Here is a 19,176-nt window from a genome sequence, read left to right as displayed (position 1 = left end):
CATTTGCTGAGAAGTTAGGATTCAATGGGGTTCATTATTTAAAAAGATTGAAGCCACTCTGGAAATAACTCATATGTCAAATGTTTCATTTTTTACTATAATGAAGCTTTTCTTCTGTCTCCGAAGGCAGAATCAGAACAGCCAGGACATTGACTTACACGATTTCACTGGCTTTTTGCACTGCCAAGGTCTTTCAACAAGATGGCTGACTCCAAAACTAGACTTAGAGATGCTGTAATTATAGCTGATGTTTTGATGTAATTCAAGACTTAAATAAAATATATGAGCAGTTAATTCATGCCGATAACTGCTTCACATCCCAGAGGTATTTATAGTTAGGGGTTGCAAGAGGCTTTTTTCTTTAAAATGAAACTGGCTTTGTTATAGACTTTGCTATGGATTTATTTCACCACATAGAAAGTGCAGCTTTTAGAAATCAATAAGGTATGATCATTTTTGGTGACACAGAAGTATGGTCTCTGACTCAGTGTAATAGGGCATGAGCTCTGTTTTTCTATTCAGGACAATGAAAAATAGAATGTACTGGAAAGCTGCATGAAAAAGCTTGATTAATGTTGGCATTATGGGGAGAGGTAGCACCACAGCTGCAAATACCTTTTTAGTTGATCATTAGCCGTGTCTCATCTCGAATACCCACTGCTATAAAATGCTAAGAATTCTTTTCCATCATTAATCCAGGCTTCCTCTTATTGCCAAGCATTCTTTCTGATTGAGACACAGTTTTAACCCTTTAAACACATCTGCATTCCAACCCCACAGCAATACATGAAAATTTGGATTCCATCTCTACAATCTTGGAAAAATTACTCGGTGCTTTAAACACTGACTGACCTTTATTTTACTGAGGTTGACAGTCAAATCACCTGCTCAAAGCCCAAGTGACTAGACCTTGACCTCATGACATACAGGGAGCTCAGATTACACTTACTAACTCATGGAATAAAAGTTTGGATTTCGCTTAGAACTAATCTACCAGCCTACAGTGCTGCTATAACAGATATTAGATGCAAAAATGTTCTTTTTGGTCTATACAACTGTGTGATTTTCTCACACATCAGCCCAGTCCTTGAAATTCTATCTTACCCTTATCCAACATAATCCTGAAAAAAAAAGCAATTTGAAGACAGCTTCTACAGCAGGAAGAAGAGGCTACTTAGGACTCCAGTGTCGTTCTTATAAAGCTCTGGTTTTTATGGCTTGGGACTGAGCTGGTATGTGTGCAGCATAAATTTAATCTGCCATGGACACACCAACATACAGGGACTACTACCATGCAAATGGTTCAGTACTACAGAAGGATTTCCCTCTGCAAAAACTATAAAATCCTGAGGGGGTTGGGGGATGTCTTTTTTTGGAGGGAGGGGGAAGAGTGGATGTTGGATTTTTTAATTTACATTTTAATAATTAATTTATTAACCAAGCATTTCTCCAGAGCATAAGAGAAATGAAAGCTTATTTACATGCCTGCACTCAAGCAATTAGGAGTGAGGGAAGGTCTTGCACAGATAATTAACCAAAGGAGAACGAACAGGCATTAGCAGTAAATGGTCAGTGACTGCAATAGTAAGAAGTCACCAGAGGTGTTCTACAAGGTGTGTGTGCTGGGGTCCATTCTGTTCAATATACCCATAAATGAGTTAGAGAAGTGGTTGAGCAGTCCAGTGATAAAGTTTTCTGATGATATGAAGGTATTCAAGGTGGTTAGGATGAGGAAAGACTATGAAGGAAGGCAGAAGGACTTTACAAGACAGCATGCCAAGGCAATAAAATGGCAGGTGAAATACAACAAAGAAAATTAATTTAAAGCGGCATATGATAGTTATTAGCAGCAGCCAAAACCAACTTAATAAATACTTAGAAATTATTAGAAAATGATTAGGGAACAAATCAGAAAACACCACAATAACATATAAATTCATGGCTTGCCTGAAACTTAAAAACTCTGTGCAGTTCTAGTTGCCTCTTGGCAAAAAAATGTGTTAAAAAGGGAAAAAGCTCAGAGAAGGGAAACAAAGATGATCAAAAGTCTGTAATGAACAATGACTGAGTATGGTATATGTGGAATCTCTATGAAAAATGAACAGAGAATCATGAGTGGGTAGAGACTAACCATATACTCTCTTCTCCATCTACCTGAAAGGGGGTTGTAGCCAGCTGGAGTTGGTCTCTTCTCCCAAGTAACAAGCAATAGGACAAGAAGAAATGGCTTCAAATTGCACCAGGGGAGGTTTAGATTATGTGTTAGGGAACATTTCTTCACCAAAAAGGCTGTCAAGCATAGGAGCAAGCTGCCCAAGGAAGTGGTGGAGTCACCAACCCTTGACGTATCTAAAAGACATGTAGAAGCAGCACTTAAGGACATTGTTTAGTCGTGGACTTGGCAGTGTTAGGTTAATGGTTGGACTCGATACTAGAGGTCTTTTCAATCCTAAATGACTCTATTATTCCATGATTTTATTCTAATAAAAATTCTAAACACCACCAAAAGACAAAACAAAGACTTGGGTTCAAGGCAAACAAAAGAATATGACATCCTAGCAATATGTGATGACCTACAAGACTCCCTGCCAAAGAATGTGAATGCAAGAGAAATGCACATTCAAAGGCAAACTCCACAGGTACATGGAAAGAGCTAAACAGACAAAAATCAATAGCTCAGGAAATCCCCAGAAAGGAAAAGTTGGAGACTTGAAGCAGAGGTAGTAGCCATGTATGTCTGGGTCCCTAGGCATCCACTTGTCAATACTGCTGGAGACAGGGCACTGAACTAGATGAACCCTTCATTTAAATACATGTGGCTCTTCTGATGTCTTTGAGAATCACATTCAATATCAGTAACTATGACACCAGACATCCTTCTCAAAGCAAACACAGTATTTGTTTCTCTATTTAGAGAAAAACAAACAATTTTCTTCCAGCATAGCTCAGACTACTTCCACTAAGATAACAGCCAACAGTTAATTAATTAATGAATATATTAACATATTCTATATACTGGAAGTCAGTGATGACTTAGTTCCATGAACACCAAAACTATTAATTTAAATATTCTTTCATTGCCATCAGCTAGTACTAATGTTAAATATGAAGACTTGGGTCTAGGTTTGTCTGTGCATAATATGGCAAATTAAGACTGTAATAACTTGAGTTGAAAACCAGCATGCAACAGCTTCTTTTAAAAATCATTCTGATGCTCAGTTCTGCTAGTCAGCAGGATTGAATTACAAATGTTACTGTCTACATGTTGAAATATCTTCTGCAAAAATGAGAGGCCTTCTAAAAGGAATCCAATCTAAGTATCATATTGTTATTTTTTCCCTGGATGTCTGGCAGGTGTATGCCATTACCAAGCAGAGATAGGCTCAGGGTTAACTTTATTGTGCAATGCCTCAAATGCCCTGGGATATGCAGCATAGCCTTGCAAAGGGCACATATGTAGCCATCTAAATGCTGTATATCATTCTAATCCTTGCAGAATATAATGGATATCTTCTGAAGAGTGTAAGCTTTTCTACTCAAACTGAATATTAAAACATATGTGCTCTCGAAACAGTTTTTCAGCACCAGGTGTTAATTTTTATTTGGCTACATGGATTTTGCATTTTGCAGTGTTTGATACCTTTTTTCCCTGCAAGAATCAAGATACATTCTTTACCACAGAAAAAACTGCTGTCATAAATGTTAAAAGTTGAGCTATAGATATGGAAATGCTACTTATCAAGAGTTTGCCACAGTTTTCTGTTGGCTTAAAAATGAAAAATGGAAGGACTGCAGCTATTCACATTCCTACAAATGCTCATGTGCACAGTTTGCATTTAGCCTTAAATAGGTCAGACTGCCAGTATTGAGAAGCCAGATGAATTGCTGGGGCATTGAAACAGGACAGCAGTGGGCACTGAGGACAACATTTGCAATGACTCCATGGGCATCCCATCACTCTTTCCTCCTTCAGGCTCCGTAGGGTTTAAAGTCCATGCTCATATGTTTCTTGACATTCTTGCACTTGCTTCAAATATAGCTTGCCACTTGCACGGGTGGGTTTTATTACAACTAAATTTGTCTAGAGGGACAGGAACTGGATCAAAAGGAGTTTGATAAATTCAAATGTGCATATGGCTTCTAGTACACTACGGTATAAACTGGATTTGACTGAGCACAGTGAAAGATGCAAAGCTCTGTATTTCTTTGCTCTGTGTCAACTCATTTTGCTGACAGGCACCATGGCTCTGAGTCTTGGTTCCTGGAGTGGTGAGGTCTTGGTGCTTTGCTGCTTGCAAGAGAGCAATGTTGAAGACTTGGCTCTCTTGCTGAATTCTGGGACAAGTTTTCCCAATCCTTGAATGCAGTTACAAATAAAAAGCAGATGTGACTTTTTTTCACTGATTTCTGTAGCATGCATTATGTTCCCTGGCATGTAGTCTATGAAAGCAGCTACAACACATGCTAAGTTCTCTCTTTTTGGGGAAATGTGTGTTAAAGTTTGGTCGTGGTGTTTGTTTTTAATCATAAGTATTCCTGGGAAATGAGTGTGATTATCAAGTGTCTGTCTACTTGGATGTGAAAGACAACAGATTCGTGCTCAGTGTGTGAGAATTTCCCAAACCATTGATTTGTGAGTGCCCCATTCCCATACCTCATCAGGCAGAATCAAAGGCAACAAAATAAATGATAAGGCAGCAGGTTAAGGAAACCCCAAAAAGCTCTTTATCATTCAAAGCAGAATGAAATGATGAAATTCAATGTCACAGCATACCACTGGGACAAAACAAAAATAAATTTAAAAAACAATACGCAAAACTGAGGATAAATAACTATTAAGGATAAGGATAAATAACTATTAAGGGCCAAATATGGGTGCAATTTCCAGCTCAGGGTATCTCTGGGTCACCAAGTACCCGAAGCTGGAGGGTACTGAGAAAGGTATGACTGTGTGCTTTTACTTGCCTCATTCCCCTCCCTTATCTATCTTAGCCCCTGCCAGAACTCTGCTCCTTGAACCTTTATTATAACTCCATACAACCTTTCTTAGCAAAATGTCTGGTTAAAAATACCAGGATATAATGGTTATTTAGAATAAGGCTTACTATTAATCTGTACTGTTTCATGTCTAACTAGTGCAGGGAGCCCCCAGGGAGGGCGAGTGGCCTGTTGTGTGATGTGCAGTACTCCAGCAAGGCCTATCTGTGCCATCATGCTTTGGTTTTTGTGCCCGAAGCCATTTTCTGTCCAGAATCTGTTCAGATATGGCAATGCATTACTATGTTTTGCTAATGCTTGGTTTTCAGCTAGCACTGGCTCATGTCCAGCCAGATGGGACAGGACTGCAGCCAGCATGTGGCTGATGGCACCTCAGAGTCTATGTATGCCCATGGGAAGACCCTTTCCTCACCTCCAGAAGCAACACGATGGATGCCCTACTGAACCATGAAGATGAGAGGGCCCATGGTGGGGTCTCTCATTCCACACTACAGCTGCCCCACTGTGCACTGAGTTTCACTGGCATAGTCAGAAGGATGAGGTGGCCCTGCTGCCAAAATTGCATCTGTAGAGAGTGGTTGCCCATTGCAGCTGTAAAATGTGTAGTGAAAATTTCTCTAGCCCCCTCTTCCTCAAGAAGGTCACCAACAAGCAGTGCATCTGCTGGGGTGCTATGTTGCTGAGGCCAGCTTCAAGTGTAGGGGGCACATGCACTATCCTGCTTCCAAACATAATCTCAGGCTGAGATCCAGCCTCTGCTACGTCAAGGGCATTGATCTCTTGTTCATTGTTATGGCCAGACCAAATGCGAGCTTTTAAGAATAAATCTTGTTAGACATTCCCATATCCCACACTTCCCAGGGCTACCACAAAGATTTCCTCTTCCTGAAGAACTCATTTCATCATCACTCATAAAACACTCTCTGAAGTAATAAAAACTTCAGGCAGAAAAGACCCAAAACACCTTGAAACCAAGCAAAAATAAAAGATATTTTATCTCAACGTATCATGGGGTGGAATTTTTTTTGACAAACTATAATTTCCCAAAATACTGGCTGGTAATATAAGTGTCTTTTCCAGTTGTGAGTTGTATTCTCAGCGTAGTTTGGTTTGAACAGAATAAGGCTGTTTTACACCAGCTGAAAATCTGATTCCTCAGCTATAGCAGTGTGACTGGGTGCTGTTTTCTAATCAAATAACCACTGTGAAATACCTGATTCACTATGCACCCAACAGCTGTAGTTACAGTCTGTGTTCCCAGTCACAGTCTGAAAACAAGCACAATAAGAAAGGCCGAAACAGCTGCAACTTCTCAGCAGAAAAAAAAAAAAAAAAGAGAAGGGGAAAAAAAAAAGTTTGTTGTCAGGCTCCAGCTTAGGAAGGAAGTAAAGCCATTTTTCTTTTCTGTCTCATGCATGTCAGCTGTCTTAGAAAAATTATTACTGGTCTGTTTTGTAACAGAAACTCCACAATATTTCGTAAACTACACACTCCAATCTATTCATGGCCAAATACAGATTTGACATTTCTGAAGCAGCCAAAACATGCTCAGTATGTTAATGGGCTGCAGTACTTTTCAGGAGAGATCTGGAATTCACCTCATGGCCCTAATTATCCTCCTTAGAAGAACACATGCATCTTCTCTATTTGGACCATCCAGATTGATTTTATTTTAGTCCCAGATTTTGGCTGAAAAAAAATAAGCATTTAGTGAAGGAGCCTATATTTACTTTCCAGTATCAGTGCTTTCTAAAGCTGTTCTGGTGAATAATTCTATTTTATCGAACTAAAAGCAGAAAACAACAGGTAAGGATTCCTTGGTTGGATGAAACATACCTGCTTCTGCACTCTGAATATTACTGGTTCTTTAGAAGACTTTTTTTAAATAAGTAAAATGTGGGCTATGTTCTGAGTTGGGTCATTAACAATTTTGATGCATAATTCTATAAGCTTTGGGGGAATCACTTGTAAAGTTAGGAACTACTCATTGTGATACATCTCTAAATACATCAAACCCCCAGAATCTGGTAGCCATCACCTACAGAAGGAAAAACGTACATGTTAAATCTGTTGAAGTTTACAGCTATGCTATGCTATAGTCATGTGGTAAAGAGATAAAAATAGATGGAGACAGAAATAGAGTTGGAGACAAGGGGAATATAGGAAGGTAGAAAACGATGAGCAGAAGAAAAGCAGAAGGAGATGGAAAGATGACAGGAAAGAGGAAAGAAAAGAAAGACAACATCAAGTGGTTGGCTGCTGATCAAGTGTAAGCAAGTATAATGGGGGTATATGAGAAACATTCTCAAATAAATTTCTCTCGGGTTCAGTAGCTTGCTGCTGCACCTACTGGCTTCCACAGCACAGGCTTTGAGCTCCAATTCAATTTAGATGACAAGATCACTAAGTTTTCAAGAGATCCTCCCCTACCCCCCTTAAATGTTTCATAACAACTATAAGAAACCCTAAATCAATGCAGCAAAAATGTAATTCAAATGTTCATTACTTTCACCAAGCTGTTGCTTATCTGGACACTTCAGGGTGCTGTTTTCAAAGACAGAGGCACTGTACTATTACTTCTTTTAATCTCATGGATGGCTGCTAGTATTGAAATTTATGTCAGAAACTAAATTGTCTAAATATGGTAAGGTTTGGTATTTCAGAGAAGATACAAAATGAAAGGGTTGAGCCGATTTTCTAAATTTAGAAATCTATATATGAATATTTTTTTCTTTTGCTTTTAAATAGTTGGCATGATAACATGTTCTCAAGATACTAACACAATACAACCAGTTTTAAAACAGGTTCCCTGATAGGTAGAATTTCGTAACTAATTTTCTCTGAAAGCATACCTGTGTCTGAAGTCAGCTTTAAATACCTACAAGTTACAAGGAGATTGCACGGGAAAATTCAATATTTGCTTGTACAAAGACCTAAAAATATGAGTGCAAATGACTGTGCAAAAGTGAGATGCATAATAAGTGAAGAGCTGAGGATCCTTTGCAATATGTTCCAACAGATTTCTGAATGAAACTACATTACATTTCATCGCTAAAAATGTGTGGAAATCTTTGGGGAAATCTTTTTGATAAATTAGGCCATTGTTAGATTATCCTGATTTTTTAACCCATTTTACTTCAGTAATGGTCATATAATAGCTTAATTTTTAATGATCGAATTCTCATTGCAGTTAATAGCTATATTTCCATAGAAACACTACAAATCTGTTTTAGTTGGGCATTTCCTAATGAACATGTTTGAAAGCACTTCCTAGATTACTATTAGAGAAAAAAAAAAGTAAGAGAACATTAAATTCTGCAAAAATCTGTGTCTGATCTATCCTATAGATCTGGTATCCCTTCCAAAATAATTTAAAGACAAAACAAATACTAACCTTTTATTTGAAGGTAGTATCATTAAAGGTAGTCAGTATGCTTATTCTCCTGCTAGTTGCACCCAACCCTCAAAGAAAGAGATCCTATTTAGTACAATATGAGCCCAATGCTGACTTCCCCCTGTAGCTGAAGCCAGTCTGATTCAATGATGAGAATATTTCTGCTAATGGCCATGTGCAGTTTGCACAATAGCCTTTTCTTTTGATCTGTAACTGAACCTGGAATGGGAAATGTATTCTGGAAATATTTAATTGTTCCGTGAGTTGGGCAAACATCTGAATGAAGTGTGTGCTGCAGGATTTGAATGAATAATTTAAAGAACATTATAAATAAAAATAATGCTCCCTTGTGCTTTCTACCAAACCTTCCTAAAAGCTTTGTGACAGCCCAGAAGAAATGCTGGGAATAAGAGAGTAGTTGTTATTAATTGTATTTTGTAGATAAGGAAATTACTTCAGAAAGGTTAAACAAATTGCTCATGTTCGCTGTGTGAATCAGTATCTGCTTTCAAGAACAGAGCGCAGTTTGGGCCCATGCTCAGTGTGTAGCTCTTAGCATTTGCCTTTCCTGCACAGAAGACAGACTGCATCTTAAAGTTATCAAGATCATCATAGGATGTTAAGGTAAAACTGGCAGCGTTGGCATTGAAAGTTTTGTTACAATTTTTTTGGGGGGGGAAAAGAGAAACATGGTTTTCCCCATGTTTTCATCTGTCCTTTGTGGCAAATCACTTTGATCTCCTTGCCTGTAGAAGCATTACAGAATTTGCATTATGCAGCTGGTTCCATGTCCAGTCTGTGCAGAAGAGTGGAAGTATGGATTCCCTTTATCCAGACAGGGTACGTATACTGAGGACAATATATAACCCTACACACTGCTTGCAGCAAAAAAATGAGGGGAAGGGAGAGAAGAAAGGAAAGGCTTGTTTCCATTAAAGGCTACATGTGCCCACATATTTTCTAATGGAAGGTATGGGAAATGGGAAAAACTGGAATGGCACAGCAACTGATGGTCTTCTCACAAGGTTTCAGCTAACGATGGCTGTGGGACAATAATACTAACTTTGGTGACTCTCTATAGCATACAGAGCAAAAAGTCCAGAAGACTGCCAATACTTCAGGAAGCTTTCTAGGAGACAAATAGTATTGGCAAATTGAAATAACACAAGTCCTTGAGTGCAAGAAGGATCCAGGCTGAGATGCATGTCCAGGCTGGACTCTGTGGCAGCTGGAGAAGCCAAGCTCTCCAAGGAAGTTACTGCAGGATGACAGTGGTTGAAATAAGATGGGTGAATTCAAAATATTTTGTCTTTGTTCTTCTGGTGTTTGATTTTGACTGGCAAGATTTTAAAGACTGTTGCCTCTATGCATTATATTTATTTCATTAGTCACCTACAAAGAAGACAAGTAGTATAATCTACCTGTCTAGATTAGTTATGTACTCAGTGGAGGGAGACAGACTACTCAGGAGGGTGATTTATCACTTTTTTATGGAAAACCTCTTTTAGGACAGGAAGAACTGTAATCCAAAAGAACAGAGTGAGATAGGGGTGAGCAAGAGCCTGAAAATCTAATACACATTCAGAGAAACTTGAAAGTAGGTGGAGAAGGAGCTAATCTCAGTTTTACAGCTGTGAGTCATAGGCTATGGGTACACGAGCAAGGAATTTGGTGCCAGAGGAGTGGATCAGTATATAGAAACAACTAATGCTGAGGCTCCTGCTCCTACATTATAAACTGTCTTGGCATTTTACATTGAATAGATTTAATCTTATCCTCTAGCATAAATGACCATACAAAGTGTACTTTTGAAGCTGTTTGAATAATCAGTCACTGTTTTAGACCTTTCTGCCCCAGAAGGGATTGGAGCCTATTTGATGTCTATGCAAGACAGTGCTTTCAGTTTAGTTTTCTTTGAAAGAGCTCTTGTTTGTATGGACCAAAACAGTTCTGTAAACAAAGCCAGCTGGAGATCATGATAGAATTTGCTCCTCAACCACTATTCCAAACCACAAACTCCAGGTAAACACTTAAAATGCTGAATGCTCTATTAGACATTTCATTTATATTCCAGAAGCTGTATTCTATTTGGTAATTTCAATTTTCTAATCCCCTTTTAAACTGGGGTAATAATGCTTCTCCCTTTTCACCATCCTGCTAAACTCCGGTGGTTTTTTTTATTGTGAAGTTATTGTAGTAATATGGTAATATTTACCTGCATGAAGCGGCCCTCTGAAGTTCCCAGATTAGCAATGGTAAGGTTCCCTTTGGTGAAGACAGATACCGAAGTTAACAGGACACTGTTGAACTGGCCCATGAACAAGTCAACCCGCTGCAGCGGAGTCGTAACTTCTAAGCGATATTCATCATCTTGTGCTCTGCAGTATGAAGCATTTCTTGAAAAAGCCTGTTTGAAAATGAAGTACAGATGAGTAGTCTTTATGAGTAGCAATAGATCTTTGTCAGAATGAAGTCATTTAGCACAAATGCATTCGACCAAAAGTATTTTAAAATGTTTCAAACTTAATTGCTTCATCAGTTATGATGTTCCATGAGGAAGGCAACAGTTCTTAATGTTAAGGGAATGTTTCTTTTAACTTTTTAAATCGTGTCTGCAGGAATAAGACATAGGGTCTTTATTTAATTAGATGATATGGGTATAAGCACATATATCAAGGTATCCTTTCTCATAGTGACTTCCTTAATGCTGCTTCTCCAAGAGTCTGAGAATTCTTGTACTGCAGAGCCTGCCCAGTGACACACCTACTTCTAAAACAGCTTCCCAGAAAAAGATTCTCTAACAGCAATGTGATTTTTTATATTAAAATAACAATTTCCAATATTCTTCTTCGATTTTCACCACCTTTTTCAGAGATAAAGTGGAGAAAAAGAGAAAAAAAAAGGGAGATAAGTTAGGAAAAATATGTTTCTGATTGTGGAGAAAAAGAGAAAGAAAAGGGAGATACATTAGGAAAAATATGTTTCTGATTGTATGTTTAAATGAAACTATGGGGAATCCAGATTTTGACAATTACTCAGATTATTGTATTGATCATATATGGTTCATGCACTATTTCATCTGATCTCTATGTGTCTTGAATGTACTAAAATAATAGCTGCATTTGCAGGATTTTCTCTTTCATTTTGGGAATAGAGATTACATGTTTTTAATTTTCATTGGAAAAAGTCTTGAACAATACACTTTAAACTATCTCTGAAGAAGAATATAACCTCCTAACAATTAAATAGTCATCTATTAACTGATAATTTCATTATTATTGATACTACATCATCTGTTTTGGGGACATTGTATAAAGATAATAACCAGGACTCACTTAAAGGATCTTTAACCAGTTTAAATTTGGAAGTCATGTAGCATATTCCCACTTTGACATACTTTATGAATAAACATTTAGGAAGATTATAAAGAATCTTATGGTGGTTCCTTCTGTTGAAATCAATAGTGAGCTTAATTTCTCCTATTTTTTTATTGATTTGTTTTTTGTCTCAAACAGGTTTAAAAAAATCTTTTAAGACAGTCAAGAGTCTTTTTACTAAGTCAAATAGATCTGCATCATACCCTTAAAGAGCATGTAGGAGTAAAATTTTATTGTCTTCTTTTCTAGATTTAGATGTCTTTCCTCAAAGTATGAAAAAGAAAGCAATGACTGAAGAATTTCTTGTTGGCCTAACTCTGGTGAATTCCAGACTGAAACCCAAGGCATTGAAAATACTATCAAAAAAATGTTCAGCCTAGTAGCTCAGTCCTTTGCAGTTGAATTGTGATGTTTCTGAGCTGAGCCCAGCAACAGCACTTGCAGGTGAGGTTTACTGTGGTCCCTAGGAGTTGCAGTCAGCACTGATGCCAGCTTTTCTGAAGGTGCCCTGTCAATTTACTGTGCCATTTAGGTGAAAGACTGCATCAGACCAAATAAGCAGTTGAAATCTCTGTGCAGTGCCTTAATGATAGAGAAAAATGGCTTCCAAATTAGATCTGGTACAGCAGTGACTTAATAGTTTGGTTATCCACATACTAAAGGGTTTACTGTATTAGTTTTCTTATTAACTGTTAATATACAATGCATTTTGTTCAGCAGGAACTGAACTAATACTTTGAACTAGGAACACTGAACATACTTTAAGTATTTTTTAACCCAGTGTTTGAATGGGTTAAATCATCAATGGGCAAATTTAGCTTTTCTTTGTTTTGGCCATCAAACAAGTTAAAAGCTATATTCTTTTGCACTCATATCCTACCAAGTCTAAAAGTATTTCTGAAACATCTGTGCAGATTACTCATACAATGAGTATGAATAGTTCAAGTGCAGAAAGATGTACAGTTTTCATGCTTTTTGAAATAAGGCAGATTTCTGATTTTACCCTCCCCCAACCTGGGATCTTTGCTCTTTCCTGTAACTGCTTTTTTCCATAAGCAAAGACTTTGGAAAGAGATGTTTCAGTGCTAAGATTAAAGTACTTCCTCCTACATAGTCATTTCAGCACAATTCAAACATCCTAACATGCTGCCTCATGAAACCCTGTTCAAGCTCTTTGGAAAAAGTGGCTAGATTTTCCTGCTTGCCCTGACACCTTTCTTTGCTTCTCCAAAGTCAGCTCAGCCACAGTCAGCTCAGCCTTCCTCAGAGATGCCATAATTTTGTCTTGTCTGCTGAAGAACCTGGAGATTGTTACACGTACGGTTCTTAAAAAACCTGGTGCTTCATGGATTAACCATAATGTAGGGTTGGCTGTTCAAGAAATAGGAAGGCTTTGATCTTTGAGTAGAAATGCAGAGATTAAAAGGCTACTTAGAAAACTAAAGGAAGATTGATAACAGGGAAAACTTTGGCAAAGAAGCTGCTTTAAATTAACACTTTTAAGCCAGATTCACTCTCTCTCTCTCTCCTTCCCCTCCTCCCTCCCAGAATACACATAACTATCTATTTGGCTGTCAATGTGGAAAAATAACTGATGTCAGATGATGCACTCAGGATATTATGCCAAGTTCCACTGAGAAATCACACAACTATTGAAATGGATGATTAGAGCACGGGTAAGTGCTTGGGTTCAGCTACATTGCTTCTCTTGTAGGACAAGAGGTGCCAATTGTGCCTGTGATTCATAGAGAGGCCTTTGTTAATGTTAAGCTGGCACAGGTGTGCCGCTGGAATGCCGTGAGGTGTGAGCAAGCCCTGCCTTACAGATGTGTCCAGAAGGCTAGAAGATAATTAATGTTATCTTATTTGTTCATACGGGAAGTTGTGGTGTTTTGGAATTTACCCTTGATTTGGTCCACAGAAGACAAACATGCCAAAAAAGTCTCTAGACATCACTGAGCTGAGCTATCAGGAGCTGTCACTGTCTGAAATATTTTTTTCGTGGTCACTGAATATGACATATAAACCATCAGTTAGCTGCAAAACAGAGTTGCACATTTGAAGCCAAAAGTGAAAAGCAGGGAGGAATTCTTACAGAAATGAATGAAAATCTCAGAAAAATACCTGATTAGGTCAGTGTCAGAAAAATGATCCAAAAGCCTAGTCTCTAGTCTAAATACTATACTCAGGGAAAAAAATCCAAATATTTTTTTGTCAACTTTTCTCTAATTTTCAGTGACTGCAAATTGGAGAAACGCTCCTCCAGGCTCTTCTAGAGCTGGTCAAAACCTGCTCTTCTTAGTTAAGTGAGGTGCTCATATAGAAAGTGATATTATGTATAATGTCTTGATATTACATTTAATGTCTTGAATAAACTGGTAATCAATGACTTAATCACTGCAGAACATTTAATACTGTCTTATGAGCCACTTGGAAGACATCATTAAAATTAAATTTTAATTTGACAAATTGGAGAAATGGTCTGAAAGTAACTAGGTGATATTTCCTAGGGTCAATCACAAAATACTGCCGTTACAAAGTAAAGTTCAAATGAAAGTAGGAATATGCATGAGTTTTTGTGGTGGCTGGTTAGCCTGTGGCACAAGGGACACAGAGAGCTCTTGGTAAGATGGTCTCTGATGCCAGAGACTCCGTGGTCATGGTGAGGGAAAGAAGCCTCTCCTAGAGTGCCATGTTCTGTTATGGTAATCTACCCCAGTTCTGTGTTCATGGTTGGATGTTGGCTCTTGCCCTTCACCACACCCCCAGAGCTTCCCCATTGGTCCCCGTTCCCTAGTCCCGCCTCTTCCCCGCCCCCAGATAAAACCCTGAGTTCGCCATTGTTCTCGTCTTTTGCCTCTGAGCCTTCGACAGTGTAGAGGTGGTCAATGCTCCTGTTGGAACACACGCAAAGAACCTTCCTGCCTCTTTTGCCGCTGACTTTATACTGAAGCTAGCTGTGCGTTTGTGTGTGCATGCGTGTGAGCCACAGAGCTGGACAGAGACTGTAATAAGTTTTATTTCCTGCTGGTTTGTTCATACGACTTTTAACTTGTTGGCTGTAAAGAATCAAAATTGTAAATATCAGCTTTTGTTTTCTGCTGTGAATTCTGGGATTCTCCCTCAAGAGAAGTAGTCACCTACAAGAGCCAACAGCATTTCTCCTTTCATAGAATCAAAGAATCCTTTAGGTTGGAAACAACCCTTAAGATCTGTGGCATAACATGGCGTAGGGAGAAATAAGCTATTGTTAAATGACCTGGATCCAGATGTCTGCAAATGGCAAAAATCCTTTTTCAAAGAAACTACTGTGGAGTGAATGAATAGATGATTCTACATAAAAAATTGGTTCCCAAGACCATTAAAACCTAATAGAGTGTCTAAGTTCCTTTTCTGTTGTTGAAGTCCGTGAATTAAGATGAATAATCAAACTACAGTTTTTAGAGTGGGTCCTATTAGAATCAAACACATTATGATGAAGAATTTACATGTACAGCAGACTCTGAACAGGAAGAGTAACCATGAGGAACACAGAAGAACCTTATCATATTTCTCTAAATATTTCCATGTATTTTTAGCCAATATAGCTTTGCTGTTCTTGATACACTTGAATTTTCTGGGTAGTTTGCATTATTACTCTTCAGGTGAGAAGTGCATTTGATCATGGCTTCTCTCCATTGAAACCCAAGAATGTAATTCTGTCCCAAATAATTCAGTGAAGCCAGGTTGTTGTCTGAGGATGTGAGTGACTTCATCATCATCATGGTAATGATGATTCTTGTAATCTTATGGAAGGGAAAGATGAATCATATTGTAGGGCTCACTTTTACCAGTGGAAGCCAATTCATGTGCTAAACAGTTCCCATGGAAGCAGAGCCACTGTGCCTCTGGTTTCTTCTTGACCAGTGAACAACACCTTGAGGGTGTGTAGGTGCTGTGAACTCAGTCCAGTGTTCATGCAGGATGGAACATGTCTGGGACAGGGGACTGGGTTCTCTGTTTCTAAGAACTTCTGCTGAGGCAATGAAGCTTTACTCTAAAAGGTAGAAGAGTTTTTTTCCTCTTTTTGTTTTAAACAAAGAATTGTTTCCCTCTTCTTCATTCCTCCTCTTCCCAATACTCCTCATGTATTTGAAAGCAATTCAAAGATTTTTATATGAAATACAGAGAAGGCATGTCCCTTTCTTAGAATAAAATGTTTAAAATAACTCCATCAGTGTAAAATTTTACACAGTATCATTTCACTAACTCTTAATACTTGTTGCTTTGATCTACTTCACCACTAAAATGAGATGGGGGAAGGAAGTCACTGAACTGATGCTCCACTTAAAGTAATAGGTAAAAAAACATCAACATGTTAAATGTAATTAGTTAATACAAATTAAGATGATTTCATGTTCTTTTGTCAAGATCATTCAAAGAGTTATTTGCTTTTGTCATTGAACAGTACTGCATTAGTTCTCATAATCTGGTTAGTGCATTAGCACTAAGTAAATCCTATTGATTCAGCAGACAAAATGGACCTAAGTAATCTTTGCATTTTGCTGATTTCCCTTATATTAATTTAGCATTTAACTCAGTATACAGATTATCAAAGAAGAGGTGTTGACTAATTACACATTTTTAAGAAATAAAGTAATGCATTGGAGATATTGTGCTGATGAAAGCAGTTTTGCTGTACATTTGTAGTGTCTATCAGGTGCATTTTTCATAGAAGTCCTTATTAACATGGAAGCTGTGGTGAAATAGAAAAGCTGGGAATTCCACCTAGACCAGTTATCCAAAGATAACGCTGAGTGTGGGGACTCTTATTCCAACAAAACATTGCACAACAACTGCATGCCTAGCCAAAACAGTGGTGCAAGACGTGTGGGACAGAAAGAAGTCCAGAAACTAGAAGAAAATCATGCAATTTGCCCTAATTTCCACAGGCTGTGTACAAAAGCGGGTGACATCCGCTTCAAGAAAATTAAGCTCTCATTATCACTTCCTGCAATATCACTTCTCTAGCATTTCTTTGTTTTCTCACACCCTGTAGACAGTGCAAGTAATAATTTCTTGTGACTTACACTTGCTTTCTGAACCATTTATGCCATGGATCTTCATCTTCAGCATTATTATTATTTTTTAATTTACTGTGGGATTTGATTCTGGTTTTACTTGTATGTTTGGAAATGAGGAGTAATTCCACTCTGATGCAAAAGCTGTGTGAGATCAGAAACCCACATGCCACCTAGAAAGTTTGAGTAACACAGCTCTCTCCTGGATAATAATTACCTACTCTTGCTTTAGTGAGCAATAATGATGGCCAGATGTGGTCCTGAGTCAGAATAAATAGAATAAGTAGAAAACTGCTGAGGTAAGGTGGGTGCTGAGTGAGCTGAAAGGCAGATGTCTGCTTTGTCAAGACTTATGTGTGTCTCCGTTTTTTGGCAGCAGAACATAAGGAAAATTCATTGCTTGCTTAGATGTGTCAACCACCTACCAAAGCCAGGTGGACTCAGATCTGCATACAGTGCACTGCATAATCAGCTTCTCTTTCTCTGGAACTTGGAATTGTGCTTAAAGAAATCCAAGCAGATCTTTCAGAAAGGGCTGATATGGTCCCATTGCAGAATAGTCATCATCAGAGTTGATGTGAACTTAATCTGGGATTAAGGAGTCTTAGAATTTGGTCTGAACCCAGGAAAAGAGGCTCAGATTTGAATATTATATATCTTTAGGGAGTGTCCTTAGCACTACATAACTACTAGCATATATTTTGGACATCTCTTTTTTTGGGACTGTAAAATTTTTCTAGTTTGCAGGGCTACGTAGGATAAGAAAATTATTCTTTGTCCAGTTCTAGTCTTTGGATTTATTTAAGGGGCTTCAGAAACTGAGACATAAAAGCCACATGACCAGATATCCATTTTAACAAAATAAAAATTACTTTCTGCCTGAAATTATTTCTGTGCAATTACAGAGAAAAGCAGCAGAGTCACTTTTCCACACTAATAACCAATAGGGAGCCCAGCCTTCAGTGGAAGAATTTGATTAAAAAGTCTGGAAATGGAACATTATTAGTGACTCTGGCTGATAAATCTGTGTCTGTTGCAGAAAATGGTAGTTTAATGGATACCACTTTTTCACAGAGAAATCCACCTTTCATCAAGAAGATGATAAAATGCCAAGCAGCAGCACTGGGAAGAAAGCAAAGACAGGTCTCTAACAGGACATCAGAAGGAAAACTGTAGTTTTGGCAGCAGTTGGTGACTAAGAGGTTAGTCCCCAAACTCCATAGCTCCTGGGGCTTGGAAGAGTCTGCAAAGATATCTACTGCTAGGGGTGGTGTGGTACTCTCCAAAAAAACTCCCTGACCTGCCTTTTTCCTTGCCTTGTCTTTTTCTCAGGAACTCCCTCATGAGGGTGTCCATGTGGCCAGTCCCAGAGATGAAACAGCCCTTCCTGCTGTAGCCAGGTGTTTGCTAAATCCAGCCCAGCCTGAGATAACCTTACCCAGACCCACACCTATGCTCATACCACACCCCTACACACTCATACCTGTGTCTCTACCCATGCAGTTTAACTGGAGTCCAGACTCTCCCTGCAATCCCTTCTGCCAGGCTGTTTGCCCCAGTCAGGTTTTCCCTGGCCAGGTGGGTAGGTGGCCATGTAGCTAATGGTGGAGAGGAGCTGGCTGGTGAGCACACCCTGCCTTGCACTCCACTGGTACAGGCACAGCGGAGACCCTCGGTACTGCCAGGACTTACGGCAGACAGGCAGCGAGGGCAGGACAGGAACGTGGATGCAGCCTATCCCCTTATTACTAGGGTTTAAGCGTATCTTAAAGGATGCCAGTGCACTCTGCCCATCATTCTGCCCTCATTTATTGTCCTGAGATGTCAGAACCCCATAGAGGAGCTTGCATACGGATGGGAACAGATTTTGTGCCCAGGCAGATGACTGTATGCCATCCGATATAGCATTTCCAGAGGAATAAATGACTGAACTAATCTAACGGATTCTGGTGCCTGACTTTTAGGGAAAATATTCAGTCACGTTCTACTCACAATATAAAAACACCTTCATGCTGTGAGACGATCTAAATAATTTACAACAACCCATTTTAATCAGAGATAGATGGTGTTATTTTTAAACCTGCCAAAATTTTAAGCCAAATGGTGTGGGATATTACAGTTACAGGGCCTCAAAAGAGTTATTTATCTCTGTTTATTTTATTAAATATTCTTAGACACAGCCTTAAGATGACAGATCAATAAGTGCTTTTGTGGTTTCCTGATAGAAGGCAGCAATTATTTTCTTCCATTACAATATAAGCATAACCTAATTTTACTCATCTATCATGTGTGTAATGGTAATAAAGAAGCATCACCATGTGTTTATTTTACTCTCACTTTATCTTTT

The 19,176-nt window shown here is 38.6% G+C and overlaps 1 protein-coding gene across 6 annotated transcripts in view; it reads right to left on the bottom strand.

Moving 5' to 3' along the window:
* MET (MET proto-oncogene, receptor tyrosine kinase) overlaps nucleotides 1–19,176 on the bottom strand; it is an 88,512-nt gene that overhangs the window by 43,916 nt on the left and 25,420 nt on the right. For all 6 annotated transcript variants that reach the window (XM_032106479.1, XM_032106476.1, XM_032106478.1 and 3 more), the window contains one exon: nucleotides 10,608–10,799. In XM_032106479.1, the coding sequence (XP_031962370.1) occupies nucleotides 10,608–10,799 (192 nt within the window). The remainder of the gene's footprint in view (nucleotides 1–10,607; nucleotides 10,800–19,176) is intronic.

This window comes from Corvus moneduloides, chromosome 4 (assembly GCF_009650955.1).
Source record: "Corvus moneduloides isolate bCorMon1 chromosome 4, bCorMon1.pri, whole genome shotgun sequence".
Classification (NCBI taxonomy): domain Eukaryota; kingdom Metazoa; phylum Chordata; class Aves; order Passeriformes; family Corvidae; genus Corvus; species Corvus moneduloides.
Note: the sequence above shows the minus strand (reverse complement) of the source record. Positions and strands in the feature narration are given on the sequence as shown.